The sequence below is a fragment of the Selaginella moellendorffii genome, unplaced genomic scaffold (assembly GCF_000143415.4).
Source record: "Selaginella moellendorffii unplaced genomic scaffold, v1.0 SELMOscaffold_19, whole genome shotgun sequence".
Lineage (NCBI taxonomy): Eukaryota > Viridiplantae > Streptophyta > Lycopodiopsida > Selaginellales > Selaginellaceae > Selaginella > Selaginella moellendorffii.
In genome coordinates, this window is record NW_003314280.1 from 2167571 (window position 1) to 2193957 (window position 26387).

General features: G+C 47.8%; 10 protein-coding genes across 10 annotated transcripts; 5 read left to right on the top strand and 5 right to left on the bottom strand.

Annotated features, from left to right (window-relative positions):
• The first annotated feature begins 4372 nt into the window (after positions 1–4372).
• On the top strand, positions 4373–6013 carry LOC9651700 (pentatricopeptide repeat-containing protein At2g35030, mitochondrial). Its single transcript, XM_024677165.1, has one exon. It carries the CDS (start codon positions 4373–4375, stop codon positions 6011–6013), a length of 1641 nt encoding a protein of 546 aa, XP_024532933.1.
• LOC9651701 (pentatricopeptide repeat-containing protein At4g02750) lies at positions 5929–7996 on the bottom strand. Its single transcript, XM_002972577.2, has 2 exons — positions 7834–7996; positions 5929–7773 (listed from the first exon to the last, which is right to left on the bottom strand). The coding sequence occupies exon 2, from the start codon at positions 7574–7576 to the stop codon at positions 6017–6019; it is 1560 nt and encodes a 519-aa protein (XP_002972623.2). The 5' UTR covers positions 7577–7773; positions 7834–7996; the 3' UTR covers positions 5929–6016.
• Positions 7997–8598: 602 nt separating this feature from the next.
• LOC9651702 lies at positions 8599–12175 on the top strand. The gene is made up of 6 exons (XM_024677406.1): positions 8599–8946; positions 9039–9108; positions 9175–9296; positions 9375–10350; positions 10864–11200; positions 11886–12175. Exons 1-6 carry the CDS (start codon positions 8700–8702, stop codon positions 12060–12062), a joined length of 1929 nt encoding a protein of 642 aa, XP_024533174.1. The 5' UTR covers positions 8599–8699; the 3' UTR covers positions 12063–12175.
• A 1186-nt stretch (positions 12176–13361) lies between these two features.
• On the bottom strand, positions 13362–14573 carry LOC9651006 (photosystem II core complex proteins psbY, chloroplastic). Its single transcript, XM_002972578.2, has 2 exons — positions 14432–14573; positions 13362–14312 (listed from the first exon to the last, which is right to left on the bottom strand). Exon 2 carries the CDS (start codon positions 14305–14307, stop codon positions 13483–13485), a length of 825 nt encoding a protein of 274 aa, XP_002972624.2. The 5' UTR covers positions 14308–14312; positions 14432–14573; the 3' UTR covers positions 13362–13482.
• Positions 14566–15401, top strand: LOC9651703 (40S ribosomal protein S17). Its single transcript, XM_002972349.2, has 5 exons — positions 14566–14661; positions 14717–14878; positions 14940–15065; positions 15118–15183; positions 15257–15401. The coding sequence occupies exons 1-5, from the start codon at positions 14659–14661 to the stop codon at positions 15338–15340; spliced, it is 441 nt and encodes a 146-aa protein (XP_002972395.1). The 5' UTR covers positions 14566–14658; the 3' UTR covers positions 15341–15401.
• A 15-nt stretch (positions 15402–15416) lies between these two features.
• LOC9651007 lies at positions 15417–15953 on the top strand. Its single transcript, XM_002972350.2, has one exon. It carries the CDS (start codon positions 15443–15445, stop codon positions 15881–15883), a length of 441 nt encoding a protein of 146 aa, XP_002972396.2. The 5' UTR covers positions 15417–15442; the 3' UTR covers positions 15884–15953.
• A 180-nt stretch (positions 15954–16133) lies between these two features.
• On the top strand, positions 16134–16979 carry LOC9651008. Its single transcript, XM_002972351.2, has one exon. The coding sequence runs from the start codon at positions 16134–16136 to the stop codon at positions 16977–16979; it is 846 nt and encodes a 281-aa protein (XP_002972397.2).
• Positions 16980–17017: 38 nt separating this feature from the next.
• Positions 17018–19570, bottom strand: LOC9651009 (ubiquitin carboxyl-terminal hydrolase 25). The gene is made up of 8 exons (XM_002972579.2): positions 19061–19570; positions 18554–18989; positions 18421–18496; positions 18276–18368; positions 18141–18227; positions 17460–18091; positions 17310–17408; positions 17018–17256 (listed from the first exon to the last, which is right to left on the bottom strand). Exons 1-8 carry the CDS (start codon positions 19233–19235, stop codon positions 17142–17144), a joined length of 1713 nt encoding a protein of 570 aa, XP_002972625.2. The 5' UTR covers positions 19236–19570; the 3' UTR covers positions 17018–17141.
• Positions 19571–19603: 33 nt separating this feature from the next.
• LOC9651704 (riboflavin synthase) lies at positions 19604–20579 on the bottom strand. Its single transcript, XM_002972580.2, has one exon. The coding sequence runs from the start codon at positions 20539–20541 to the stop codon at positions 19678–19680; it is 864 nt and encodes a 287-aa protein (XP_002972626.2). The 5' UTR covers positions 20542–20579; the 3' UTR covers positions 19604–19677.
• Positions 20580–24022: 3443 nt separating this feature from the next.
• LOC9651705 ((E)-2-epi-beta-caryophyllene synthase-like) lies at positions 24023–25351 on the bottom strand. Its single transcript, XM_024677166.1, has 2 exons — positions 24352–25351; positions 24023–24108 (listed from the first exon to the last, which is right to left on the bottom strand). The coding sequence occupies exons 1-2, from the start codon at positions 25349–25351 to the stop codon at positions 24023–24025; spliced, it is 1086 nt and encodes a 361-aa protein (XP_024532934.1).
• Between the last annotated feature and the right edge of the window lie 1036 nt (positions 25352–26387).

The following is a 26387-nucleotide window of genomic DNA, read 5'->3' on the forward strand; positions in this document are numbered from 1 at the left end:
CCAAGATAGGGACTCTTGATTGCATATCATGAACATGAGCAATGAGTCACACCTTGTTGCAAATCATCTCTCCAAAAGAGAAGATGATTTACGTGCATGATCCTTCGTCCCTATGAACTTTTTTTTCGGCCTCATCCTTGACTAAACCTCAAGCTTGCGTTTGCACTGCCTTCAGTCCAATCCAAGAAAAGTTTATGAGAGAGCATGGCAATGATTACTTGAATCAATAGACTCATCCTTATAGTTTTGATTGATTCACTTATAATCATGCCTAGGAAGGATCCACTAATGTTGTGCTAAACAGCTACGGACCAACCTATTTGCCACTCATAGCAAACCTAGGGAAAGTTTACTTTCACCCATGGTACATAGAACAACTCATAGAACCACCGATAAGCTAACATTAATCCTGCCAACTCAAAGTGTAACCTCAAGTTGCTAATGTGCCTCACTCACGAGCCCAAGCGTAAACTCGTGTAAACAGAATAACTTAATCCTTCTTATGAGCCCAAGAGCAAGCTCACATTATCACGGTACAAAAAGGTAACAAAAACCATACCCAAGGGACGATTGCGAAGCCTTTGCACCCAAACGTGTACCCACTCGGATCATCATATTTATCTTTGTGTATGCAACGAGACTAGTTCCCCAATCTCATTGGATAGTACTTGCCGAGACCCAAATGTAACGCACGTGGTTTTGACCCTTTATCCTATGGTGATTTACCATAGGATAACACCACAAAGCGGAACCTAAACCCTCTTTGTGCCACGTGTCCAAAGGAACATGGTGCAAAACTCAAGGTTCAGAGCCTTGGGCCACTGAACAAAGGAACAGTGCCAAACTCCCAAACATGGAGCCAAGGAGTGATGGAACCGAACCATAGAGCAACTCCCGAGCATAAAGCCCACGGAGCATAGGGATAGGAGCCCGAAGCGACTTGGAACAATCCTAGAGTAACTAGTATCCTAATGCCAGGACCAGCATATAAAACGGAACCAAACGGAGTCTAGTGCTATTTCGGCATACCGATGGCCTAACGCAAGGACATGGGTACTCCACCAGCTAGCATGGTGTGGAACTTGGGCTTAGACCTAAGCCGGATGTAGAACAAGGACAGGCACACAAACGGGAGCTAAACTATGCCTCAGGTTGGTCGGCCATGCCCGACCTACCCACTATCCCTACTATACATTTGGAACCCCCCACAACCCCCCCCCCCCTTTGAGGAACACACGCTTTGGGCTTTCACCCCAAGCCTCCCTTAGTATCAAGAGTTAGAGTTAGTCTTTGGGACAAACTTGAAACTTACTAAATATGGAATGGCATTAGATTGCGAATTTGGACATAGGATGAACACCATTGTGTTCAGGACAACCTTTACATTCCGTAAACATGCCAAATGAGCAAATCTAGACACTTTCCATAAATAGCATTTAGGACCGAAATGAGACTAACACAAAGGGCATGATAACAAAGGTGTTTGGCAGACACGGTAAGCTATCATGTAGCGATATTGAGGAACCAATCTCAATACGTGAGGGTTCTTGTCAAGCTAGTGCAAGACAGAGCAAAAAAGAACTAAGAGCCAAGCCGAGTATGCTCAGCTAGAAACACATAGTTCCTACCTTATGTCCGTCTGACTAAGGACAGATGCTAAACCCAATAAATTAACACTTGAACAAGAGGGGCTGATAAAGCAAACCAGCAATACCAACCTTCTGCCATCGTGGCAGTAAGGTAAGAGTGTCTGTAAAGACTAGCCGACAGGTAACTTTCGATACTCGAAGTCACATTCACGATAGTCCTCTTGTGTCCCTTTTCTTGAGACTCACTTATCACTCACTTTGTGCTTGTTCCTCGAGCACTTCATTGGGAGTTCCACTCCCGCTCTCGACCTTTCAAGTTGAAACTTTCAGTCTTAACATGTTACGCTCATTTAGCTTTCGCTTCGGCCACTACCATGTGGTGCCCTTTCGACTCCACTTTGGGGTTTAGGGATTTGTGTCTCACAGAGTTTAGGTTTCATTTCGTGGTTATCTTATGATAAATCACTATAGGATAAAGAGTGAAAACCACGTGTGCTACAACTTTGAATGAGATAGATTCATGAATTCCCCATGTTAATCAAAATCATTAATATTGTGACATGTGTATATTTTTCTTTTAGTGGGTGAGTGGAAATTTTGTACGGTGAGAACTTTCTCTATTTTATCCATTCTTACTTCTGAGAAATCTTAGACACAGACAAAGCTACCTATTATCTATATTTGTGTATTTCCATCATTATTTATTAACCATGCTCTATTTTCTTTCTTATTCACACCATTGCAATATTTGAACATCAATTCCTTAAGTGTCTAGAGTCCATTTCTAATGCCAATTTTATCTTCTTTTAGATGAATCTTATTTATCATATTTGAAAGATGTAATAATTACTGAGATTGATTTAAATAAATCTTACTTTAAAAGTAAAAATTTTAGGGAAAAAATATGAACCTTCAACCTAAAATCAAATTTGAATCATCCAAATTAGTCAAAAATAAAATCATTAATAATAATGCGTTTTGACTAAACTATTAGTGAGTAAATCAATACCAATATATAAATAAATATAAAGCTCAACCACTTAAAATAAAATAAACAAAAATTAATATATAATATTAACTATTTTCTTATAAACTACATAAATTATGATTATTTGTATTAGAGTTCCATAAAGCAATATTTGGAAATTTTGCTCTATAGATAACTAAATTACAGTCATTTTGAACCGTGAAATATGCTGGTAAAAACAAATTATTTTTATCACTCAAATAATTATTAGAATTCCATAATACCTCATTTTTATATCCTAAAACTAGATTTCCATTATTAAGAAGCTTTAAATAACAATTAAATACTTTTATAAAGGAAAATGACATATCCCAAATTTTATTTTCTTTTGAATATAAAATAAGATCACAATTGATATTTAAAATCAGTATATTCTTTCCATTTGGAGAAACTAAAAAACTATCACTATGAAGTGCAGTGTTAAAATATAGAATACTAATTTTGATATTGCAATAAAATGAGTTGTCATTAGTGAGACTTTTGTTATTTGAATATTTTAATAAAGATGTAGAATCATCTTCTTTTAATTTATATTTAAATAAATATGTATTAGTTTCTTTTTCAAAAGAATCTGAAGAATAAAAATTTATTGTGTCTATAACTGGATATAATACATTCATAAAACCTTGAAATAATGTATGACCATTAATAGTTGAAGTTGAGCTTTCAATTGAACATTTATTTTTTCGCTTTATAAATACAGAAACAATTCCTTCAGAAGTGTTAACTTCAATATCATCTCCATAAGTAGTTGTATATAAAGAATTTTTACTTTGGTCAATTTTCCATAATAATTCATAAAATGCTCCAATAATTTTAGCCATATCTTGTGGATTAAAAACACTTACTCTTCCAATTTATGGTGAGTATTTTGGAGCAATAATTACATTAAAGGATATAAGAACTAAAATTGAAATGACATAAATTTTGTAATTAATTTTTTTCATAATAATTTAATATCTTAAAATTAAATTATAAATATTCATTTATATAAAAAATATTACTATTTATACTTAGGAAACTTATTAATTTCAAACATTCTACTATTCATAACTTTTATTAGTTCTATCACCAAAAAACTAATATTTTTTAGTCATTGAACACATGTCAAGTTTTTTAAAGTTTTATTTTTATTAAAAAATCCAAGGTTTTGATACTTATTTAGAGGTATAATACATTTTTATTAGTCAAACACAAGCATGTTTAACAACATAAAGCACTCACATATATATATATATATATATATATATATATATATATATACACACACATATATATATATATAGACCTTCTAAATTTAATTTAATTTAATAATTATCATTAAATATAATTTATTAATAAAATTTGTTGCACAACAACACTTGGTTTGCTTAACAGTAATGAACAGTAATGTTATTCCTATTTTTAATCTAATTGATCAAATTTAATTTTAAGTATGAACATGTTTATAATTTATAAACATAAATTTATTCTTAATGCATATTGACCAATTAGATGGTAGAATAAACTAAAATATACTGAAAAGTGTTTAGGAAAGTTTATAAATTATAAACATGTTTATAAATTAAAAATAATAGATTAGTCTTAATAACTTATATAATAAAATATCCCAAACATTACTTAAGCAAACCAAATAGTTAAGACACTAAATTCTTTTGTGCAATGGTTTTTCATTTAGTACTAATAATAATTTTAGAAGGTATACAATGAATTTTACAAAAGTAAAAAACCTTCAGAAACTAGTTCTAAAACCCTAATGGATAATTTACCAGATAGATATCTTCAGTGGATGGCCAAGAACATGAAAAAATCCACCTCAGGGAACTTTGCCAACAACATTCTTGCAAAACGGACTGAGCAACCATCAATTCCATTGGAAGCTGATGCTCTTCGCAGCAGACTTGTAAATCAGCTCTGCCACTGCGCTGCAACAAAGGATCTGGTTGAGGGAAAACGTCTCCATTCGTTGATTCTCACCTCGTTCGAGCTCCAGCATGATCGTTTCCTGCTTAACACACTGCTCCAAATGTATGGCAAATGTGGTGATATTGCAGCCGCGTGCCGTGTCTTCGATCAGATCAAGGATCCCAATGTATTCTCCTCTGCAATCTTGATCGCTGCATTTGCCAATAACGGGCATCTTGAGGGCGCACTCCCTGTCTTTGAAAGAATGCGTGAGTGTGATATAGTTTCCTTCAACACAATTCTCCAAGCTCTTGCGCAGCACTCCAAGCTCGATCAAGCAAAAGTTCTGTTTGACTCTATGCCCGAGCACAACACTGTCTCCGGCAACACTATTCTATCTGCATATGCCCAAAGTGGGCATTATTCTTATGCAGAGGCAGTGTTCGAATCCATGCCTCGTGTGGATACCATCACATGTACCGCCATGGCGTCGGCGTATTCCGCCTCCGGGAAACTCGAGCAGGCAAAGGCACTGCTGAATCTTATCCCTGAAAAAGACTGCGTTGCATGGAACGTGACCCTAACTGCATATGCCGCTGAGGGGAATCTGGAGAGATGTAAGCAAATCTTTCTGGATATGCCCGAAAAGGACGTAGTATCATGGACAGCGCTGCTCCAGGCTTATTCCTTGGCCGGTGACGTAGAAGCAGCAGCATGGGCGTTTGATTCCATGCCCGAGCACGATAGCATCGCTTCATCGAATATGCTTCATGCATTTGCCAGCTCCGGGCATCTGGCAGACGCGAGGGCAGTGTACGACCGTGCGCCAGGGCCAAGCACCGCCGCCGGCAACGCCATGGTGGCGGCATATGGTATGCACGGTGACGTGCACGCTGCCCTGGCCACCTTCTATGCGATGCCGTACGCAAACGTTACGTCGTGGAACGCTGTCTTGCACGCACTTGCCTACGGTACGGGCGTGCATGAGGCGGGGAGATTCTTCGTACGGATCCCTGTGTGGGATGTGGTCTCGTGGAACACGATGATCGTGAGCTATGCCCACTCGGGCAATGGGAAGAACGCGATCGATCTCTTCCGGAAGATGGGGCTTCTCGGGATCCATCCAAACGAGATCACCCTGCTGGGCGTGCTTCTCGCGTGTAGCCACATTGGGAGATTGCGGGAGGGCTGGAGGATCTTGGCGGCGATGGAGGACGATTTCGGCGTGAATCGCAGCGTCGATCACTACTGTGCGATGGCCGACGCCGCGGGGAGAATTGGGCAGATCGGAATCGCCGAGCGGCTCATCCAGGAGATGCCGTTCGATGCCGACAATGCCGCCTGGGGCTGCCTGCTGGGGTCGTGCTTGATCCACAGCGATCTGGAGCGAGGCGCTGCCGCGGCGAAGCGGCTGCTGGAGCTGGATCCTGGGAGTGCCGCTGGGCACGTCCGATTAAGCAACGTCTTTGCTCCTCGGAGCCAAAAATTCTAGGGTTCATGAGGGGTATCGTGAAGAATCTAAAAGAATGTAGCTCCCGACCGCGCCGGGATCCAGCTCAAGCACGCGCTCGGCCGCGCGCTCGGCTCGATCGAAATCACCATGAACTCTACACGCCGCGAGCAGCGTGTTCCAGGCCAGAAAATCTGGCTCGAACGGCATCACATCGATCACCTCCTCGGCCTCGCGAAGCCTCCCAGTCCGTCCCAGGAGGTCGATCGCGCACACGTAGTGCGCGATCGCCGGGGCCAGCGAGTAGTCCTGCTCGATCCCGGCGAGGCACTGCCACCCATCCTCGATCATCCCGGCGTGGTTGCAAGCGTAGAGCATCCCAACAATGCTCACTCCATCCGGCGCCACGCCCTCGAGCACCATCGCGCGAAAGATATCCACCGCCTTCCTGCCAAATCCATTATGCGCGTAGGCCGTCGCCATGGCCGTCCAGGAGACGATCGTCCTCGACCAGGAGCTCATCCCCTCGAAAACCTCGCGCGCGCTCTCGATCTCTCCACACCGCCCATAGAGATTCACTACCGCGTTCTTGACGATCACGTTGCTCCACACAGCGGGGCGGAGGAGGAGATCGCCGTGGAGCGCTCGGCCCTGGGCGATGGCGGTGGTGGCAGCGCACGCGTCCAGGAAGCTCACGAATGTCATCTCGTTGGCCTCCACGCCCTCGAGATCCATCGCCGTGAACGCAGCCATCGCCTTCTTGCTCTCTCCGTTCTGGCAATGCCCGGTAACCATCGTCGTCCATGCCACCACGTCGCGCTCGGGCATCCTATCAAACAGCTCCTTTGCTTTAAGCATTTGCCCATTCTGGGCATTTGCTGCGATCATCACGTTCCAAGACACCAAGTTCCTTTCCGGCATTCTCTCAAACAGATCACTCGCCTGATCAAGCAAGCCATTCTGTGCGTAGCACGAGACAATTGACGTCCACACGACCGTGTTTTTCGATTCTATCCTTTCGAAGAGATCTCTACTGCTGGAAACATCGCCAGTGCGGGTAAATGCTGCGATCATCACGACCCAAGACGTCGCGCTTGTGGATCCGAGCTCCTCCATCCGCGCAAATAACTCCCTGGCCTCGCCGAGCCTCGATGGATTCTCTGCCAAGGCTGCCAGCATCGTGTTCCACGAGACCACATCCTTCTCGGGCATCGCCGCGAAGAGTGCCCTGGCCAAGTCCAAGTGCCCGTTTTGCGAGAGCGCGGCGAGCGTGATGTTCCAGGAGAAGACATTCGGCCTGTCCAAGGCGCGGAACACCGCCAGAGCTTGATCGATCTCTCCACACCTGCCAAACATCTCGATCGCGAGATTGCTGAGGTAGAGGCTCCGGCGGAGGTGCTCGCTGGCGAGAATCCGGGCGTGGGCTCTCCACCCACGCGCCAAATCCCTCGAATTCCCGCATTTTCTGAGGAGAGCCGCGAAGAACTCCCGATTCTCCTCGCCCCGCGGCCTTGTACCGACGCTGTTCTTCCAGGAAAACTCGCGATCCTTTACCCTCGCGGCAACATCGACTGGGCGAAACGAGCAGCAGGATCCCACTGCCATGTCAACATTTCTTACAAGAACTCGAGGCTCACAGCTCTAGAAAATCCTGGGAAGGGACTCGACTGGCCTGTTCTTGTTGATCCGGAGAAGCTCCGCCTTCTTCTTCTCCAGAGCGGCCTCCGTGCGATACTCCCACGCCACGAGCTCGTTTATCGCGTAGGCGCCGATCCCCATGAACAGGACGTGCTCCCATGGATCTGCGAGCACGAGAGAAAACCATCACCGCCTAGAATCGATCGCTGTTGGCTAGGGCTTACGGCGCATCAGTGGAAGCTTTCGCATGCCGTTGCAGTAGAGCTGAATCGCCAGGCCCAGCACGGCGCCCGCTACCGTCGGCGTCGACACCATAGCTCCGCTCTAATTTCGCCCTAGCTCGATAAACCTAACTCTGTAAATCAAAGGGTATGGTAAAAAGGTTTAACGTAGTAGTATAGGATAAATACGCGAAGAAGAAAGGGGGCATGTGCTTTCGAACTAACGACTGACAACTGTACAGAGTACGTACGTATAAAGTGACAAGCTACACGTTCGTGGCTCACGAGCCATGACCCCAAAGTACCACAAGCATTCTTTACTACTTAGCGATCACCGTGAATGATACTTTTATTCCTCCCCCCTTCCTCTGCCTTTGATCTTTCCATGTGATCAAACGTTTTGATTGACAGGCGGGAATGAACTGTAAACACCACGCATCGGGTAAATTATTTTTAATGGCGGCCTCCCCATGGAGCGGAGATAACGAGATTCGTTGAAAACTACCAAGGTGGTAAGAAAAATATTCCCGTTCAAACCATGGAGATTGCTAGATTGTGTGTGATTGAGCGGGCCATGTGACCCAAAACCATATAAATATACAAGTAAATGCGCATAGAATGTGGGCATACGTCCGTGGACGGTGGGATTGCCGTTGGATCGGTGCGTGCCGGAGTTGCGTTGCACGTGGCACGATCGCCGTCCCAGATATGGCTAGTTTAACGGTAGGCGCTTAAGCTTGATCGGGTTAAGCCCTACTGTCCTAAAACCCCTTCTTTGTCCCCTTTCTCTATTCTCTCAGAGCTTTGTTTGTCCAGATGATCGGCGCCTTCCTCGGATCGCCTCCTCCACCTCCACTCTCGTGTAGTTTATGCGACGCGCGATGCCACAGATGGGGGAGATGACGATGGCGAGGTCGGATCGAGCGGCGCAGCACAGCGCCGAGCAGAAATCTTCATCGATCAAGAATCATGCGGCGGCAGCGGCGGCGGCAGGGGCGCTATCACCGCCGATGATGAGCAAGGCGCAGGTTGTGTATTACCTCTGTCGCGGCGGCAAGATCGAGCCGCCACACATGATCGAGGTGCCGCATTCGCACGACGGCCTTCGCCTTCGAGGTAATCGCTCTTGTTTCATGGAAATCTTTGCCAGGAACCAGAGAAATTTCCCATGATTCCTTCGGTATCTGGCTTGATTCGTGATCTTTCAGATGTGAAGCACCGGTTGACGATATTGCGCGGCGGCGGCATGCCAAACATGTTCTCCTGGTCGTGTAAGAGGTATCGAGAAATCAATGTATGTGAATACATCCGCTCATGATTCTTGTGTGCTGTTCTTCTGGCCAGAATGTACAAGAGCACTTACATATGGCAGGATGTTTGCGACGATGACTCCTTGACTCCAGCATCGGGAGGAGAATACGTCCTCAAGGGATCCGAATATTTCATGGAAAGCAACAACAACCAAGGTCCATCACCGAAATCTCTCCCTTGTCTCCACTTTCTTCGTGGATCTTACTGTTTTATTGTCGTTTTGGCGGTCACAGAAAAACCACTGAAATTCGGAACCGGCCAGGAAGTTCTCCAGAGAAAATTCCGAGGGGCCGAGACATGGCTCAAGGCCTCGTCGGGTTCATTGAGCCCAAAGGAGTATGCTGCCGCTGGAAGCATCCCAGAGAAAATGCCGGAGAATTGCAGCAGCGTGAGCGTCCAAGCAGTGACCAGCCAGCTGGGGAGTCTCGGTTTGGATCATCATAATGGGAAACGCCACGCCCCCGAGGCATCCTCCGGCTCGGACGAGTGTAGCAGCACAAAAAGAGCAAATGGCGGTGGTGGTTTCTCACACGAAGACTCCGGAATGCACGACATCAAGGTGTGTGAGGTCTCAAGGCCGCATACCGGGGCACCGTCCATCGACCATGCTTGCACCGTCGCCACACAGACGGAGGAGAATGGCTACGTTTACTGCCCACCCGACTATAAGTCGTCGGGGAGCTCCACTCCGACGTGCTTTGGGAACGAGAGACGGCATCCCGAGCAACTCGTTCCCAGCGTTGCTCCGGTTGGCAAAGGTCCCTCCAAGCACGAGGGTGGGAAATTGAAGAGACGGTTTGGAAGGCAGCAGGCCGAGGGGAAAGGGGCCAGTCCCAAAGTCAAGATGAAGCACAGCGCGGCGTCTTGCGTGTTCCTCCACATCCTCTCCTACTGCGGAGGGGTGGACACCAAGATGCAGAGCAGGGCTCCCACGGAGATCACGTCCTCCGAGTACTCATTTGACGGTGGTATATGCAGGGCCGAGAACAAGATGGTGATGACGAGCCAGAACAGGTCCCCGCAGCAGTACTCGATGGAGCTCCATGGGGGTCATCACCACCACCATCATCAGCTCCCATACCAAGGGATGGACAACAACAGGAGCGGTCCTTTGATCCCTTACAGCTCGGAGTACTTTGACGTCAAGGAAACAGTGAGCCCGCTCCAATCATCGCCGCTCCAGGCGAAGTCATCGAAAGCCGCCAGCAGGTGCTCTTCTTTTTCTAGCAAGTAGCACAGCATTCTTTTTTTCTTGTAATGGAGTTCACTAACATTTGACAAGTTTGTTGTTTGAGCTAAAGGTCCACCTAGAAGAGAGCTGCTGCTCGCGACGACTCGGTCCTTCGTATGGGGGATTGATCGGTGTGCACATGCTTGATTGTTTACGAGTTGCAAGGCGGGCATTCTTTGGCATTGTCTCGGTTTGTTTTTTAAGTGGGGCGTTGGGTGAGTGAGAGGGTGGAGGCTGGCTGATTTTTTTCTCTTCTTCTTGTGAGACGCAATTGCTGCCTCGCTGCTGCTGCTACTGCTGTGCTTGTGTTCAGTGTGTTAGCTGGCTGGGATTTTGGCTGGAGTGGGCTTGGCTTGGTTGGTGTCTGCTGGACCCGTGTTTGGCTTCTGCAGCGTGACAGACAGGGATTTGTGCATGGCTGCTTGCTCTGCTTCCTCTTTTGCTGATTGCCTGAAAAGCATAAAATACTGTCTGATATTTCCAGATTTCAGCAACTCGGATGAAGACGTGGTGGTGCTCCAAGAGGAAGCAACAGATGAAGAGTGTGGTGGCGAAGGCGATCCCAAGGCGGATGTGGAGAAGGAGCCTTGTGCTCGTCGTCGTCGTCCTCGTGCTGCTGCTGGAAGTGCTGCTGGTGGCAACCTTTTGCGAAGTGGTGGTGGTGGTGCTCCGCCAGAGGTTGAGAAGGAATGGCTGTGGTCAAGATGTAGCAGTGCTGGGTACGACCGAGGTGCACCACAAGTGACAGCAGCAGCAGCAGCAAATCTACGTCCTTGGAACAGGAACCTAAGGCTTTCCAAGAGGAGATTCTTCCGACACTGGTGGCAAGTAAGTAGCTTCTCCTTTTACTCTGTGCCTTTCTTTACTCTTCATCTTTTATGGTGCTTTCCTGCCTTCTCGCTTTTGGAGTGACTGTGTCTGGCTGTGGTGCTGTGTGGGGAGAGGGAGAATTACTAGTTGCTCTCTGGAGCAGCGAGAAGAATTTTTGGGTTGTAGGAGTGGTCACTTTCTGGTGTGTCTTTTATTGCTTGTTTATATATCTTGCACAGCACAGCGGCCATGCTCGTTCTAGATGGTGTTTCCATGCTCTGTGCATTGCTTTCTCTCTGCTGGGTCCAGGTCGCCAGTGAATGAGTGAATGAATGAGTGAGCCCCCTCCCTGGTGTGCTGGTGCTGTTAAGTTAATGCATTGTGTCCCAGGTCCTGGTAGCCCTGCCTGCCTGCCTGCTAAAAGGACCAATTCTTTGAAAAACTTTGGTTGACAATCAAAGTTTCAGGTTGCTCTAAAATGGTTTTAAGTACCATGAGTAGGGGAGTTTGACTATAGCTGTGCCTGTACTACATGCTGATGATGCTATGCTTCCTCCCAACAAGTCAAGTCTTCTCTCATTCCAGTCACTGCTTTTCTTAATCGTAGCTGGGCCGCTAGATCATGAGTTATAGAAGTCCTTTCTTTTTGAGAAGGTCACCCCATTTAAGCATTTTCTTATCTTGTGTGCCTCGCCTGTGGCAGGCGATGTTTGAGAGTGTTCAGGCCAAGGCTGTGCTGACCAGAACACGGACATGGCCACGGGACAAGCAACGAAAGCAGCAGCAGCAGCAGCAGCAGCGGCGGCAGATAAGTGGTACTAGTAAACATTTCTGGGCTGGGAAATGGAGAAGATCACGGACTCGCGCTCTTGGCTGCTAGCTTTCGCCCGGCAGGCCCGCGGTTGATCTCTGACAGTACCACGTACTTCTTTGTTTATCATGTTATATAAGACTCATGGTTGTGTTGTGTGCACTATCACGAACTCCATCGTACATTCTTTGGCTTGTGCCGTTGGACGCCGTTTCTGACAAACGATTGCTTCGCCATTAACGATGATAAGAGCTTTATTAGTACTCATACATGACAGTTTACGCAGTGAGCAGTCTAACAATCTTTTTATTTGCCGTTTGCAGCAAATGCCCCTAAAGGGCAAGTTTAACCGGACAGTGCCGGCAGAAATAAGCCTAGCCACTTCCAAAGCTCCGAGGCCGTGTGTGTACCGAGATCCGGGGTTGCATAGAGCAGAGACGGAGGCAAGCACAATGTAATGGCTCCGCGTGCTCTATGCTCGCGCTCTCACGCCTCGGCCGCGTTCCACATCGGGGCATTTTCTCCGCCCACCACATCCCACAGCCCAAGAAACATGAGCCACGCTTGGACGCGTCTCTCAAACAGGTTGTGGTCTCACATCGAAGGCGGGCTGCTGCACTCCGCAAAGATTATCTACAAAACAGTCCTGGAAGCAAAGAACAATTTATCTTGGATTTACCTGTGACACTCGATGAATCAAGCGCAGGGGATTTCGAGATTCACAGGGTTTGTATTTAAAGCGGACGCTCTCGAAGAAATCTCTTTCGTTTCATCTTCTCGTACGCTCTTTGTCTATCATGTTCCATAAGGCTCAGTATCACGATCTTAATAGCTCAAAACTCCGTCGAGGATTCCTTGGCTTGTGCTGTTGGACGCTACGGTTTGCAATCAAGAGCAGAAAATCACGCCCACCTCGGAGAATCCTTGTCTTTTCCGGTTACAGCAAATGCCTCCAAATGGCAAGATTGCATCTGTCCGTCATCTTTCAACTCAAATCCAAAGAATCGTCACTTCTGATTCCAAAGCCGGAAATCTCTCGAAGAAGTCTCGTTCGTTTCGCCACGGTTTTATAACAAGACTCATGGTTGTGACCAATTCTTGTCTTTGTGATTTAAAAATCACAATTTGTCAACTCGAGCTCGAACAATTTTTTGACATAATCCTCGAGTTCTAGGTTTTGAATCTTTCAGCCACTTCCAAAGCTCCGAGGCATTGCATTTACGGAGATCTGAAAGAGCTGAGACGGAGACAAGCACAATGCAATGGCTTCTGCTCGCGGAAACTCCACTCTTGCGCTTGGAGGCGTTTCTCAAAGTCATCGTAGTCTCCTCCATTGCAAATAGGCTGTTTCACTCCACACGGACAAAGTTGATCTAAACAGCCATATCAATCAGGCCTTTGTTACATATGCCCTATTTTATACATGTTTATATCTATATTTTTAAAGCGAACGCTCTCGAAGAAATCTCTTTCGTTTCGCCTCGATCGATCACTTGGATTTCATGTTGTTGAGCTGGTTCAGTGCCGGCTTCAAGATGTTGAAGAGCACCCATCCAATCGCGGGAAGAATCACCAGCAGCAGCAGCAGTCCCCGGTTGTCGCTCTCGGCGATGCTCGCGATCTCCTGCGCCGCCGCGGCCTCCGCCTCGGGCGCGCCACCCAGCCCCGCCGCCGCCGCCGCCGCTCCAATGCCAATCGCCCCGATCACCCCCTTGGACGCCTTCATCCGATCAAACTGATTCAATGCCGGCCGGAGGATGTTGTAGAGCACCCATCCGATCGCTGGGACGAGAACGCCCAGCACGGCCAGGCCCCGGGAATCGCTCTCCGCGAGCTCGGCGATCTCCCTGGCGGCGGCGGCGGCGGCAGCGTGAGGCGGAGTGGACGCTGCTAGTGCTGCCATGGCGCCCAGGCCACCCAATCCAATCGCCACCCCCTTGGCGTTCTTCATCCTCTCGAATTGGTTGAGCCCCGGGCGGAGGATGTTGAAGAGCACCCATCCCACCGCCGGGACGAGAGGGACGAGCAGCGCCAATCCCCTGGAATCGCTGTCCGCCCCGGCCGCGAGCTCCGCCACCGCTTGCTGTGCCGCGCTCGCGGACTCTACGCTGGCCAGCGCCGCGAACACCGCCCCCGCGAGCGCATTGTAGCCAATTCCACTCCCCAGCTCCTCCTTGGCGAGCTTGGACGAGATTATGGCTGTGGTGTGGAGCGCCGCGCGCGCGTGCTGTGGACGAATCCGGAGGCCTGATCCGAGGAATTGTCTCTGGAGCACTGCGGTGGAGGTGCCAGTCACGGCGGTCGCCATTGCCATAGATTCTGGAGCACACGCACAGCGTCAGTGGATGAAATGTCGCCAAGAACACCTAGATTACGAGCTCTAGAGCCACAATCTAGCATACATTGCGATCCAGAGGCAAGGATTTCGAGCCACAGACCTTTGATCCAACCCTCGCCGCTGCGTCGAGCGCCTTGATCTTCCTCCTCTCGAATGGATGACGCAAAGGCTTCCAACCAATCGAAAATGTACACGTGGCTTGTGCGTATCCTTGTTCCTTGGGATATTCTCCTTGCTCGTCTCTAGGGTTTTGGTGGCTAGGGTTAGGGTTCTTGGAGAAGCTACTACTGCGGCGCGCGCGCTCTCGCTGATCTCGCAAGAGCAAGCATGGTGAGTGTCTGGTTGCTGGGAGATTTGTGGCGTGACTGTGCGAAATGTTGTCCAGGGGCGCGTTAGAACCAAGACTGTGAAGAAGGCATCGAGGGTCATCATCGAGAGGTACTACTCTCGGATGACCCTGGATTTCCAGACCAACAAGAAGATCGCCGAGGAAGTAGCGATCATCCCGTCCAAGCGCCTGCGCAACAAGATCGCTGGGTTCGCCACTGTAAGAAATCCTCACAAAGATCTAAAGCTTCTTATCGTTTCTTCTCTTGCTTGCTTCGCAGCATTTGATGAGGAGGATCCAAAAGGGGCCAGTGCGCGGCATCTCGCTCAAGCTCCAGGAGGAGGAGCGCGAGCGCCGTATGGATTTCGTGCCCGAGGAGTCGGAAATCAAGACCGACGTGATCGAGGTATAAGGTTGCATTTCCATCGATTCTAGCTTCTAACTCTCCTCTCTCTCAGGTTGACAAGGAGACGCAAGATCTTCTCCACTCTCTGGGCATGGGAACGCTCCCTGGAGTTGTCCAAGTAAGCTTTTCCTTCGATCTCTGCGTTTTTTCTTCGATCTCTTGGTTTTCTCAAACGATCGATTCATTCGTAGGCTGCCACCACCGGCGGCGCGGGCGCTACCGCCGCTCCGGGAGGATTCTACTACCAACAGAACCAGGGAAACAAGCGAGCTTGAAAATCTCATGTGAAACCTCGCAAGAAAGAATTTTGGGGACCAACACCATTTTCGAGTGTTCGCAGCTTGGGGTTTATCTAGGGCTTTAGAAATCATCCATCCATGGCGGCCATGGCGATCGCCGCTCCGCCCACCACCGCGATGGCCAAGGGCGGCCCCTCCACATTCGCGGCGCCCAAGAGGAAGCTGAGCGCCAAGGAGCTCTCCCGGACCATCTTCCGCCGCAAGCCCATGGAGCAGATCTACGCGATTCGGGTGGAGCGCGGTGTGAGCGAGCGGCGGCTCGAGGAGCTGGGCGTGGCGGATTGGTCGCGCTGGAAATCGGGCGAGTGCGGCTATCTCTGGGATTGGATCGTGGACGAGTGGGTCTACATTGTGAGCGGCAGCCTGCTCGTCCACCCCGTCAACAGCGATCTCAGCGGCGAGTACTTCGCGGGCGATCTGGTGAGGTTTCCCAAGTGGTTTGACGCGCAGCTCTTCTTCCGGGGGGATTACGAGCAGCGCTACCGGTTCGTGGCCTATGGCGACAACGAGCTGGACTGACGGATATTCGCTGTAATCTTTCAAGAGCCCTAATCTTAACTCCCGCCGTCTAGTGTTTAAGTTTAAAAAAGTGTTGCTTTATTTCCAGTGAAGTCAAAGAAGCTTTTCTTGTCTACTATGTACGCAAGGAATGCTCCACTGTAGCTTAGACAGCGATACATCAACAACGCTGGCCCTCTCTCTCTCTCTCTCTCTCTCTCTCTCTGTCTGTCTGGCTTTTCTTGGATCCAGAAGCAGCGAAAGGTCTGCTATGCGCAGCGAGCAGCATCCAAACGACAGAGCTTCTTACTTGGTTCTCGTGCTGGGATTGATGCTCTGGATCCAAGTAAGTCCCGTGAAGTCGAAGTCTCACGCTCCGGAGCTCGAGGTTCTGAATGAGGCCGGGAGCAGTCGCGGGAACCGGAGCTTTGTCGAGAACATGGGCGACGCCGGGGCCAAGAGTGTGCTCAAGCAGGCACTGAGATTCACCACCAGACTGCTCCAAGTGAGCTCCTCGGGCAGGAGAAAGATTGTTCTGGTTATTAGCACGCTGCCCGAGGGGGAGACTGCGAGCACCACCACCATCGACAACATGTCAGTCATTGAGATCAGCCAGCAGCACCTGGGGGAGTTTCAGGGAGACGTTACCCGAGAGATCGAGGGGCTCATCTACGAGCAGATGACCAATGCTTGGATCAACGGTATTGGTGCCGCTCCTTCGGGACTCTTGACGGGCATCGCAAAGTTCGTGCGCCTGAAAGCCGGCCTCCCACCGGACAACCAGTTCGAGCCGGATGAGTTCGTGACCAGCACCAAAGGCCCCTGGGACGTTGGCTCGTATGCCACGGCACACTTCCTCGTGTACCTGGAAGACTCGTTTCAGTCCGACTTCGTAGCTTTGATCAACAGGAAAATGGCAGACGGGTGGGATGAGAGCTTTACCTGGCAAATACTTGGCTTGAGCGTTGAGAAGTTGTGGCATGAATGGTCCATGGCTCCACATCCTTCTCCTGTAGATTCCTTCGTCATCGGAGGTGTACTCTCCAGTGCCGTGGTTGCGAATGTTTCTAGTATCTGTCTTCTTGTTTTGTTTAACTTGGAACTTTCAGATAGATAGACCCTGTCTGTAAATGTTGTTCAAGACCCCCGAGAGGATGTAAGTAAGAGAAAGAGCTTCAAAAGAAGATACCGTTCCATAACTCGGCTCACATTCCCAGTCCTGATCTCTATTTATATCCCCTACAAAACTTAATAGCTTGGTAGGATAGCACCAAGACTTTCAAAAACTCCCACCTATGAAATTCTTAGTCATGTAAAAACTTTGTAGAAGGCTCACGAGATGCTCCTTCACCGACTCAGGGAGTTGACGGCGCAGCTCTTCACGCATTTTGTCCCTGCACGTACCAAAAGTTAGCACTGTTTTGTTACTATCAATAGTTTTGCTCACCTTGCCTCGGGGTCATCTCTGCGGCATCGCTTTGTGGACCGTCTAACCTCATCACACCAGCCCGACTGTTTCAAAATTTCCCGGCCTTCATTCTCCAGCCTGAGAGTAAACAAACCTGGGAGTTAGAAAAGAAGCACGTTTCATAGTTACCTTAGTTTTAGCGCTTCGAAATCTGCGGAGGCCTTAAAATCGTGCAAACGAGCTTCAAGTTCCCTTTGTCTTTTCTGTGGCACAGAAACTTTGGAACCTGCAGACTCGCTTGCACGTGCTGCATCATTTTCCCTTGGCGGTGATGGAGGGACTGCCGGTTGGATCTCCTCGCTAACACCGTTTTCGGATGACTTGGTGTCCTTAGCTTTTGCCGACTTTACAGAGTTTTCGAGAGGAGTTGACTTTGAAACCGACATTGTGGCCGACGATATCGCCGCAGGCGGCTTGCTCTCTGGCTTGTCTACAGGAGTTTTGGGGTCAATCAGCTTCAATACTTCCTCTGCTACGGATATCGGCTTGAGGGCAGTAGACTTCTCTCGCTTCGCAAATGAAAATGTAACTTTCTGCTGGCCATTCTTCGCCGATGAGCAAGAAGCATTGGGGCTGAGCACGACGGGATCAGGCGTTGGAGGTGGTGAAGGCGTAGAGGAGGCGGAAGAAAGACCGTCTTTCGAAATTTTGGAAGAATCCCGGACGTAGAAAAGTATATAGACTCTCTCCGACAATACAGTCGCGCTGGAGGCGGCTGAAACGAAAGAATCGTTACAGCAATACCATTGTCCTCGAGGGTCCTGGAAAGCGTATAAAACACTACTTTATGACGTAGGAAAACACAAATACCTTGACATAAGCATAATAATGCCCACCATATTGCGAGAATCCAGAATGGACTACAACAGCATACAGAGAATAATCGGGATGCACATCCTGGAAAGAACTATATCACGATAAATGATTAGAAATCAAAGAGCTTACCGGACTATTTTTTGACATGTGGCTTCGAAGCTTCAGCTCTTCTTCAAACTCTACGTGAGCATCAATTTTGCCCCCCAGAAAATTCTCAAACCTCTGAAGAAGCAAGCGTTAGCATTTGGTAGAGAAATGGTTGCTGGGACAATACCTTCAACTGGATGACGAGAACATTAGGAGACTGATATATCGACAGCTGCTTCCTTGCGACTGAAAGCTTTTTACACCTGGAAGGAAAAAATAAGAGACGCTGAGGAAAATCATAATGTAAGAAAAATACTCACTTCTCACACTGATATTTATTGTTGCCGTCCAAAACCTCCGGCTGGAAGAAATTGCAGATGGCTTCCTTCAAGGTCTTAGTTCGTACGATGTCCAGGCTGAGGTCCATGACGCTGTCCAGCTTGCTAGACACTGCGTTGCACGACAAACACCAGATTTGGCTCTGCAAAAATCCTCCAAAAATCTCCTTCATCACGGTCTGGTCGGAGCTCTTCGAACCGCGTTTCTGGAGCCGCGCACAGGCGCTGTCGCATGCATCTATGGCGTATCTCAAAAGCTCGTGAGCGTCTTCCTGCCGTCCAGCCCGAAAATGTTTCGCAAACGTCTGGAGGTATTTGTATATCCGTTGCGGGGCATCGACCGGCACCTCAATATCGAACGACCGAGAAATCCTGTTCTCCAGCATGCAAAACGGGCAGGCAGAGTTGGCTCCATCACCTACAAGAAGAGAAAAAGAAAGAATCGATGAGAAAGAAAGGACAAGTTACCACCCAGAGTCAAAAACTCACATTGCTTGGAATGTTGGCCCCGAAGACAATAGTTCGCGAGCGGTGGAGTGTAAGTCAGGCACTGAAGTACGCTGTTCAAGTAGCAAGTGTTGCCGAGATTCTTAAACCCGAGCGGCTTGCACTTGCGCTTGTGATTTCCCTGCCAGCTGATGTCCAGTGACGGAATGACAGCCATCTAAACTCTCCAAGACCAAAAAATAAAACCTTTCCTATGCCGTTTCCATTTCTCCGAACAGGAAGAACCAAAAAAACCCAGAACAAAAATTCCTTCCACCTCCTCCCGTTGCAGTCTTGATTTCTAGACCGTAAGCTCTGGAAAAAATAAAGCCGCTACTGTCTGATTCGAGACTAGGGTCGTCTTCGTCTCTTCGCTTGCTCGCTCTCTCTCCCTCCCTCTTAACCTACATTACGCGATTCTACGCTGCGATTCTAGTCACTGGACATTCACCTGGAGGACCTAGCGGGCGTGGCGCCTCGCGTCGTCGAGCTGTGCTCTCTCCCGCTGCCGGACCACCACAAACCCTAATCTAAACACACCGGGGAAACGAATCGAACCACCGACCTCTTTATTATTCCATAAGCAAACTCCTAGTTCTTGGGCGAGTTCTTCCAGCGCTCTAGCTTCTGGCGGCCGGGACCGCGTATCCCTGGAGCATCCTCTCCACGTACTTGCCCAAGATGTCCACCTCCAAATTCACCCTGTTGCCCACGGCCTTGCCCGGGATCACCACCTTCTGCTGCGTGAATCCCACCAGCATGAAAGTGAAGGAGCTCTCCTCGTCGATCACATCCACCACCGTGAGGCTCGTCCCGTCCACCGCGATGTATCCCTTGGGGACGATGTACTTGAGGAGATCCGGGCTCGCCCTCACCTTGATCCACAGCGAATTCCCCTCCGGTTCCATGGAAACGATGGTGCCGGTGCCATCGACGTGCCCCTGGACGAAATGCCCGCCCATCCGCGAGCTGGGCTGCAGCGATCGCTCCAGATTCACCTGCGATCCCGTGGAGACCTCGCCCAGCGATGTTCTTCGCAGCGTCTCGGGCGACAGGCCGACCGTGAAGGCGGCCGCGTCGAAGGCCGTGACGGTGAGGCAGGTGCCATTCACGGCGATGCTGTCGCCCAGCTTCACGTCGTCCAGGACGATGCTCGCCTCCACGGTCATCTCGCAGCCGCCATCGTCGCCCACGCTCACGCCGCGCACCCGGCCCATCTCCTCCACAATGCCCGTGAACATGGCCGTGATGGCGCGAGCCCTAGGCCTGTGCTGCTGCTTTCTTGCGCTCCTCCCCAAGGCCGCCGATCGCCAGGGATTGCCGCCGCCGAGGCTACTGTGGATTGCTGCCCTGGCGCAAGCTGCTGATAGATTCCACACTGCTGCTGTTGCTGCTGCTACTGCTACTGGACGCGGTGCTGGCGCCAATGCTAGCTGAGATCGCAAAGCGGATGAATTCGCTGCGGCGGGCGACGCGATCGACATCGCTGAGATCTCCTCCTATTCACCACCCATTGCCAGCCCTAGACGAAGAGCCCTAATTTCACGAAACTAAAATTCAGCTAAGGGGCCTAAAAATCCAGTTGTGAGATTTCTCAGCCCGCTAACCGCAGCAGGTGCCGATACATCACCCCTCGCATTCTTCCTTGCATTCTTTTTGTTCGTTCTTCCACGCGTGTATTTTGTTGCTCTCATTATTCTAGCTCTAGAGCTCTCGTCAGTTCTTCCATCACTTCCTTAACGCAATAAACTGATTTGGCACACTCGAGTTCTTGAGAAAGAAGTTACTCTTGTATTTTTCATATACACCTTCCCAATAGCATCTAGCCAACCCCTACACCTAATGTCTCATCCAAACTTAGACTCAGAACCTGAAGCTTGTTGCATTAGTGGTTCGATTGTTATTCACTGTAGTCTATGTTGCGAGAGCCTTGATCGAGCATCAGTTGAGAGCAGAAAAAGGCAACAATTTCTCAGGTTTTAGAAGAGCTTATCCTATTCCTAGATTGCTTGCCAGGTTTAGATAGCTGATGGCTGATAAAAGAAGAAGCCAATGGGATGATACAACACAAAGATCTGTGAGGTTCGAAGAAGTCACTGAACAGCTCCTGGTTACGTTAAGCCACTGCGAGCGTGGTAAGGGACAAGGAGAAGCTTTTAAGCGTGACTCCACTAGCCTAGTCACACCCACAAGCTTACGAGAACGCAATGCACTCAGCACATCGCTCGGTGAAAATTAAAAGGTGGCGAAGATGAGGAATGATGGAGACAGTATCTCTAGACAATCTCTTGTGCATTTTGAGCGATCTGGACAAGAGTCAAGAACCATACATACCGCCTTAAATTACAATAGCAATGCTTCTGATGGTCTGATGCGTGATTTACAGGTATAATTCTTGGTTTGAGTTCAGCCACTGAGACAAGTTTTCAAAACTATAAAGAATGAGACATTAAATGTGTTGGATGTTTGAGGTGTTCCATCAAGGCATTTAGTTGTGTAGAGGCGTTGAGGAATAAGCAACAGCAAGCAAAGTATAAAGCAAGTGGGAGATTGAAAGATTTCAGTAACCCATTTCAAAAATTGGGTCAAGATTCAAGAACATTGCATAGTAGTTTTTTATAAGAATTTCTAACAATTAAGGATTTTTATGGAGATTCAAATGCCTAATGAAGTGGGGTCTAGCAATTCATAAGTCCACAATACTAGTGACAAAATTGAAATCATACTTTTTCATATGCTTTTCTCATTAGCTACCTAAGCTGAGTAAGTTTCTATATATATATATATATATATATATAGACCCATCTATATACAATTATAATACACACAATTCTTCCTCCTCATATGCATATATTTGTAAAAGTCCACACTTGGTTTATGGTCCATGTTTTCACAGTTCTTGAGATTGACTTTATAATTCTTTAGAAGTCATTATCAATTAGAAAAAATAAAGAAAGAATTTATTGTCATGAAAATTAAAATTTATATACCTCGAAATGACTTTAGGTATATAAATTTTAATTTTCATGACAATAAATTCTTTCTTTATTTGTTCTAATTGATGCACAAGAAAGAAGTTCATTAAAAACAACACTAGAAGCCTAAACAATTTGGTTGGAGTGGTTGGAAGAGCTCTAACAATATTAACACAAGTTTCAACTCAAACATCAAAAGGTAAATATATTTAGAATTAGTAGTTGTACTCTTTGTTGTTTCCTTAGTGGACTGTTGGATTACAATGTTTGCAGTGTTTTTAGATATAGCAAGAATATAAAACTCACTAAATTACCTTTATAGCAAAAATATAATGTTCAAAAACTCCGACAGGTTCAAAAAATATTTTGTCCAATTGATTCTGATTTACTGACCTAATCGTCTCCATTGGCTTCAATTGTCATAGATTCCTCATGAATCTTGTCATGGAAATGTATGGAGATGTATGGGAAGTGTGGGCATGCAGTACACGGCTTCAGAGTATTGCAATCGTTGCATTTGCCCATAACAGGCAAATGCAAGAATTTCTCGCCCTCATTCGTCAAATGAATTCTTGCAGCTATCAATGGCGATGCGGTGGAGATCCGTGCACTACGCTGCTGGCCTGGATAGCTCCACGTCCATCAGCATACCGCTGCTCAAAACTGGCCTGGATAGCTCCACATCCATTGGCATAGCGCTGCTCAACTCCTACGGACTACTGTGAATCCCTGCAAAGGGATCAAGCCCGCCCAACCATTGTCGACTGTGCCGATCACCGATGATTATAGCTCTACTGATGGAGCTATTAAAAGCTGACGCCTAGGGGAGCCTGTGTTTGCCAACAGTAGCGGGATTCTTCTATCCAAGGCGGGTAAGCGTTCTCGTTTTACGAGACGCACACCCCAATCACCTGGACGGTGGTGAGAAACACCGGGCAGAAGACCTCTCCAGGCCTGGTTGAAAGACTACTGCTGGAGCGTAAGTATGGACACATCAACCACGGCCTTTGGAGGATTGAAAGCCATGTCCCGGATGAGGCGATGTACCCCTACTGTCTAATCTCCTCGCGATCCTGGAGCTGGCCAGAGGTTGCAAACGTATAATTGGAGCTTGATCAGGCTGCGATGCCAGTCTCAACGCCCTGGTTCCACTCGTCTGTCCAGTTCTTGGCGATGATCCCCAGTGGCAGAAGAAAATCTCGGCGATGGCATGGTCACCAGAGGGGCATCGTAAAGCGGCGGTGAGGGAGATGACTAGTTGGGACCTGTCCTCTCGGCTGGAGATCATGACGCACAGCCATTGAAGGTCGCCGAAAATCTTGGCTATCGGTAAACCGATGTCCAAGTTCGTGTCCTAAGTGTCGGTATCTCTGCTCCGCTCAATAGCTCGCGTTCCAGCAGTAGATGAGAACTTCCATATGGCGACTTGCTTGTGGTACCTCTGATGTTGCAGCCTATGCTGTTCTTCCTTGGCAGTCTGCAGCACTCTCTGCGATCGTAATAAGGCTGCATCAAGTCACGCAAGGGGTGCAACTTCCAGCTCCTCTCCTATTAGCTAGATCGACCAGAAAGGGAGAAATTCCTACAAAGATCACCTACCTTTAAAAAAAAGTTTAATTGGGTCTCTGGCTGTGGACTCGAACCTGTGACCTTGCCATCCCGTCCAAATTTTACACTAATAGCTTGTTAACGTGTTTGTTATTTTCACATTTGAATGAATGGCTTGTTTCGCTCTGGGCATGGCGCAGCTGGCGCGAATGTTTCACAAGCCCTCTTCTAGTTCCAGGATTTTTTTGGCATAAACTTTGCTTCTCAGAACAAAAAAGTTTAAACTTCTTGCTCTGGAAGAATGAGTTTCATGGTTTTGAACATGGCCTTTCTTTAGGAACAAGGATCAAACTGAATTAAATTGTGATTCCTTTGTTATATGGTCCAATCCTGTGGAGCCTTGATCGAGCACCAGGTGAGAGCACAAAACAGCAATTATTTCTTAAGTTTCAGGAATTTCTCCCTCTTTCTCAGCCAAAACACCCATTTTCTCGAGTCTGCAGAGGAGGTGGAAACTTCGCCAGCCTTCTGTGCCACAGACCCAGAGCAAATGAGTCCTAAATACGATCCTTGAGTATACTCGACTTATTTTTGTTTTTTACGAAAACGCATACAATTCATTTTATATGTCATAGAGGTATGGATGTGGTTTTGGTGGTGGCCCGAGAGTATTTGGTTGCAATATAACTTTACCATGCCATGCTTCTCCATTTACACATGGATTATTGTATCCGTGGTAACGCACCGTTATGTAGTGAAAGTGTAAATTACCTGAGAGAATGAGAAGGGTGATCGATTGATGGAGAGATGGAAATTTACCTGGGATCACGGCAAGGATTGCCTCTAGGTACCTTAAGAGATCTTGGTTGTTCCCTGCTTGGGCTCGCTTGACAAGGATCCCGTGGTAGTAGAGAAACTCCTCCTCCTTTGCTTGCAACTCGGTACACACAAGATCAATGGCGTCCTGGATGGTGTGCACGCACGAATCCATGAGCAAGCTCACGGACAGAATGTTACTGAGCTTTTTCTCGTCCCGGAACTCTTTGGCGAAAGAGAAGAGGTCGTTCACCATCCAGGCATGGTCCGATATTGCGTCCTGAGCGGCGAGGAAATCCTTGGACCCGGCCACATCGTCCCCAAGACCCAATCCCAGGAACATCTCGATCATCGGGAAGTATGGGGTGATCCAAACGTTGTCCCTCCTTAGCTCCTTGAACACTTGTGTGCTCTCATAGGCAACATCGAAAGTCTGCGACCACTGCTTGGTGTAAGCAAGGAAGCGATTGAGAGTGGGCGGAAGCATGAAGGAGCGGATTTCCGGCATGAGCTCCTCGCAGGCTCTGAGAAGAGGAACCTCCGCCGGGAGTATGGCCGGGTAATCGCTTCTGCCGGAGAAAATGCTCAAGATGGCATCCCTGTACTGGGAGCTCCGCCCACCTTGGGAGATCTTGCTCTCGTCCAGCTGATCATCCAGCGCAGTGGTCAGCCACGTAAATTTGCCGCCCAAAAGCGTGCGCCTCTTGGGGCTGCTGGGGGGCGTCAGGAAGGCGGCGAAGCTTGGGACCCTCCACTGCGCTTGGCGCTTCTTGTGTTCCGGGCTTGTGACGCCGAGGTAGCTGAAGATCCATTCGTCCGATTCCTTGCAGATCGAGGTGTAGTCGGGGTGACACTTGACGGGATGGGCAAGGAGGATTTGAGGGAGAGAGTAGCTCTTGAGGCTCAGCAAATGCTCTACTACATGGATTTTGCTCGATGAAACAATAGCCTCCATACTAATATGAAAACAGTACCATCAGCGTCTCTAATTTAACAAGGAATGCATAGAGATTCCTAGAGCATTGCATTAATTCAATAGCATAATATATACTAATTTAATCACACTTAATTATAGCATCAGAGTCAAAGGAGAAATATGCTATTTTACCATGAAGATAAATAAAAAGAAAATATAGAGCAAAAGAGAAGAAATGAAAAGTTAAAAGAAATCTAGACAATGCAAAAAATAAATTTAAAGAAAAAACACACTCCAAACACTCTTCTAAACCAATCAAAATTGCCTTTCATTTTTATCAATGTAATGGAATATTAATTTAATTAACCTATAACCAGGTCTGTGAGGATAGTGCTAGATCGTCGCTACACTGCCATGCCAGACAAAGCCCTGCGCAATCGCCTCCAACGTGAGCCTCGATTTGGGGCGCTCTACCTCTGCTACCGGATCAATTCGGAGAGCCTGCCGATGATCGGGGATTTGTGTGGGAGATTGGGGCGGGGAATTACTTGGTGCCCATATGCGTGGGAAATGTCAATGGGGGCGAGGATTCCACCCCGGTGATTGTTACATTCCAGCAGTGAGACCTGGAATTCAATCTCGTGAGGCATTAGTAAATTGCTGGTAGGCATGGGTGGTAATTGTGCCGATTTATTAATGGTAAATTAGAGTTGCGTCAAAGCAAAAAATGGGGACACTTTAAATAATTAGGTCTGGTTAGTAATATAATCTTTAGTGTTCTAAGTATATTCCCAATTAAAATAAAGAATTTTTATTTACCCAGCATTTTCATTTATCAGATTCCCAATCACAATATATTATTAAAGTTCTCACATTGCATAAGGAACTCCCCAAGAAGCATTTGAATTGCAACAACACTCTTAAAGAGATACACCCTTCCTAATTTACTTGAAATAGCTGTGAAATGTCTTTAAATAGTGTTATGTGCACTAATTCTTATAGTTTATAACCTTCTCTCAGTTTGGCATTTACTAATATAAATTTTTTTGCGACAGAAATGGCCGCTGCTGCGACG

Coding starts and splice junctions, on each gene's coding strand:
- LOC9651700 (XM_024677165.1), top strand. CDS start 4,373: ATGGATAATTTACCAGATAGATATCTTCAGTGGATGGCCAAGAACATG.
- LOC9651701 (XM_002972577.2), bottom strand. CDS start 7,576: ATGGCAGTGGGATCCTGCTGCTCGTTTCGCCCAGTCGATGTTGCCGCG.
- LOC9651702 (XM_024677406.1), top strand. CDS start 8,700: ATGCGACGCGCGATGCCACAGATGGGGGAGATGACGATGGCGAGGTCG. Junction 10,351..10,863: donor TCATCGAAAGCCGCCAGCAG/GTGCTCTTCTTT, acceptor TCCAGATTTCAG/CAACTCGGATGAAGACGTGG. Junction 11,201..11,885: donor TCTTCCGACACTGGTGGCAA/GTAAGTAGCTTC, acceptor CGCCTGTGGCAG/GCGATGTTTGAGAGTGTTCA.
- LOC9651006 (XM_002972578.2), bottom strand. CDS start 14,307: ATGGCAATGGCGACCGCCGTGACTGGCACCTCCACCGCAGTGCTCCAG.
- LOC9651703 (XM_002972349.2), top strand. Junction 15,066..15,117: donor TCAAGACCGACGTGATCGAG/GTATAAGGTTGC, acceptor CCTCTCTCTCAG/GTTGACAAGGAGACGCAAGA. Junction 15,184..15,256: donor CGCTCCCTGGAGTTGTCCAA/GTAAGCTTTTCC, acceptor ATTCATTCGTAG/GCTGCCACCACCGGCGGCGC.
- LOC9651007 (XM_002972350.2), top strand. CDS start 15,443: ATGGCGGCCATGGCGATCGCCGCTCCGCCCACCACCGCGATGGCCAAG.
- LOC9651008 (XM_002972351.2), top strand. CDS start 16,134: ATGCGCAGCGAGCAGCATCCAAACGACAGAGCTTCTTACTTGGTTCTC.
- LOC9651009 (XM_002972579.2), bottom strand. CDS start 19,235: ATGGCTGTCATTCCGTCACTGGACATCAGCTGGCAGGGAAATCACAAG. Junction 18,092..18,140: donor ATTATTATGCTTATGTCAAG/GTATTTGTGTTT, acceptor TACGCTTTCCAG/GACCCTCGAGGACAATGGTA. Junction 17,257..17,309: donor AGAGATGACCCCGAGGCAAG/GTGAGCAAAACT, acceptor TGGTACGTGCAG/GGACAAAATGCGTGAAGAGC.
- LOC9651704 (XM_002972580.2), bottom strand. CDS start 20,541: ATGTCGATCGCGTCGCCCGCCGCAGCGAATTCATCCGCTTTGCGATCT.
- LOC9651705 (XM_024677166.1), bottom strand. CDS start 25,351: ATGGAGGCTATTGTTTCATCGAGCAAAATCCATGTAGTAGAGCATTTG. Junction 24,109..24,351: donor CACCCTTCTCATTCTCTCAG/GTAATTTACACT, acceptor TCTGTGGCACAG/AAGGCTGGCGAAGTTTCCAC.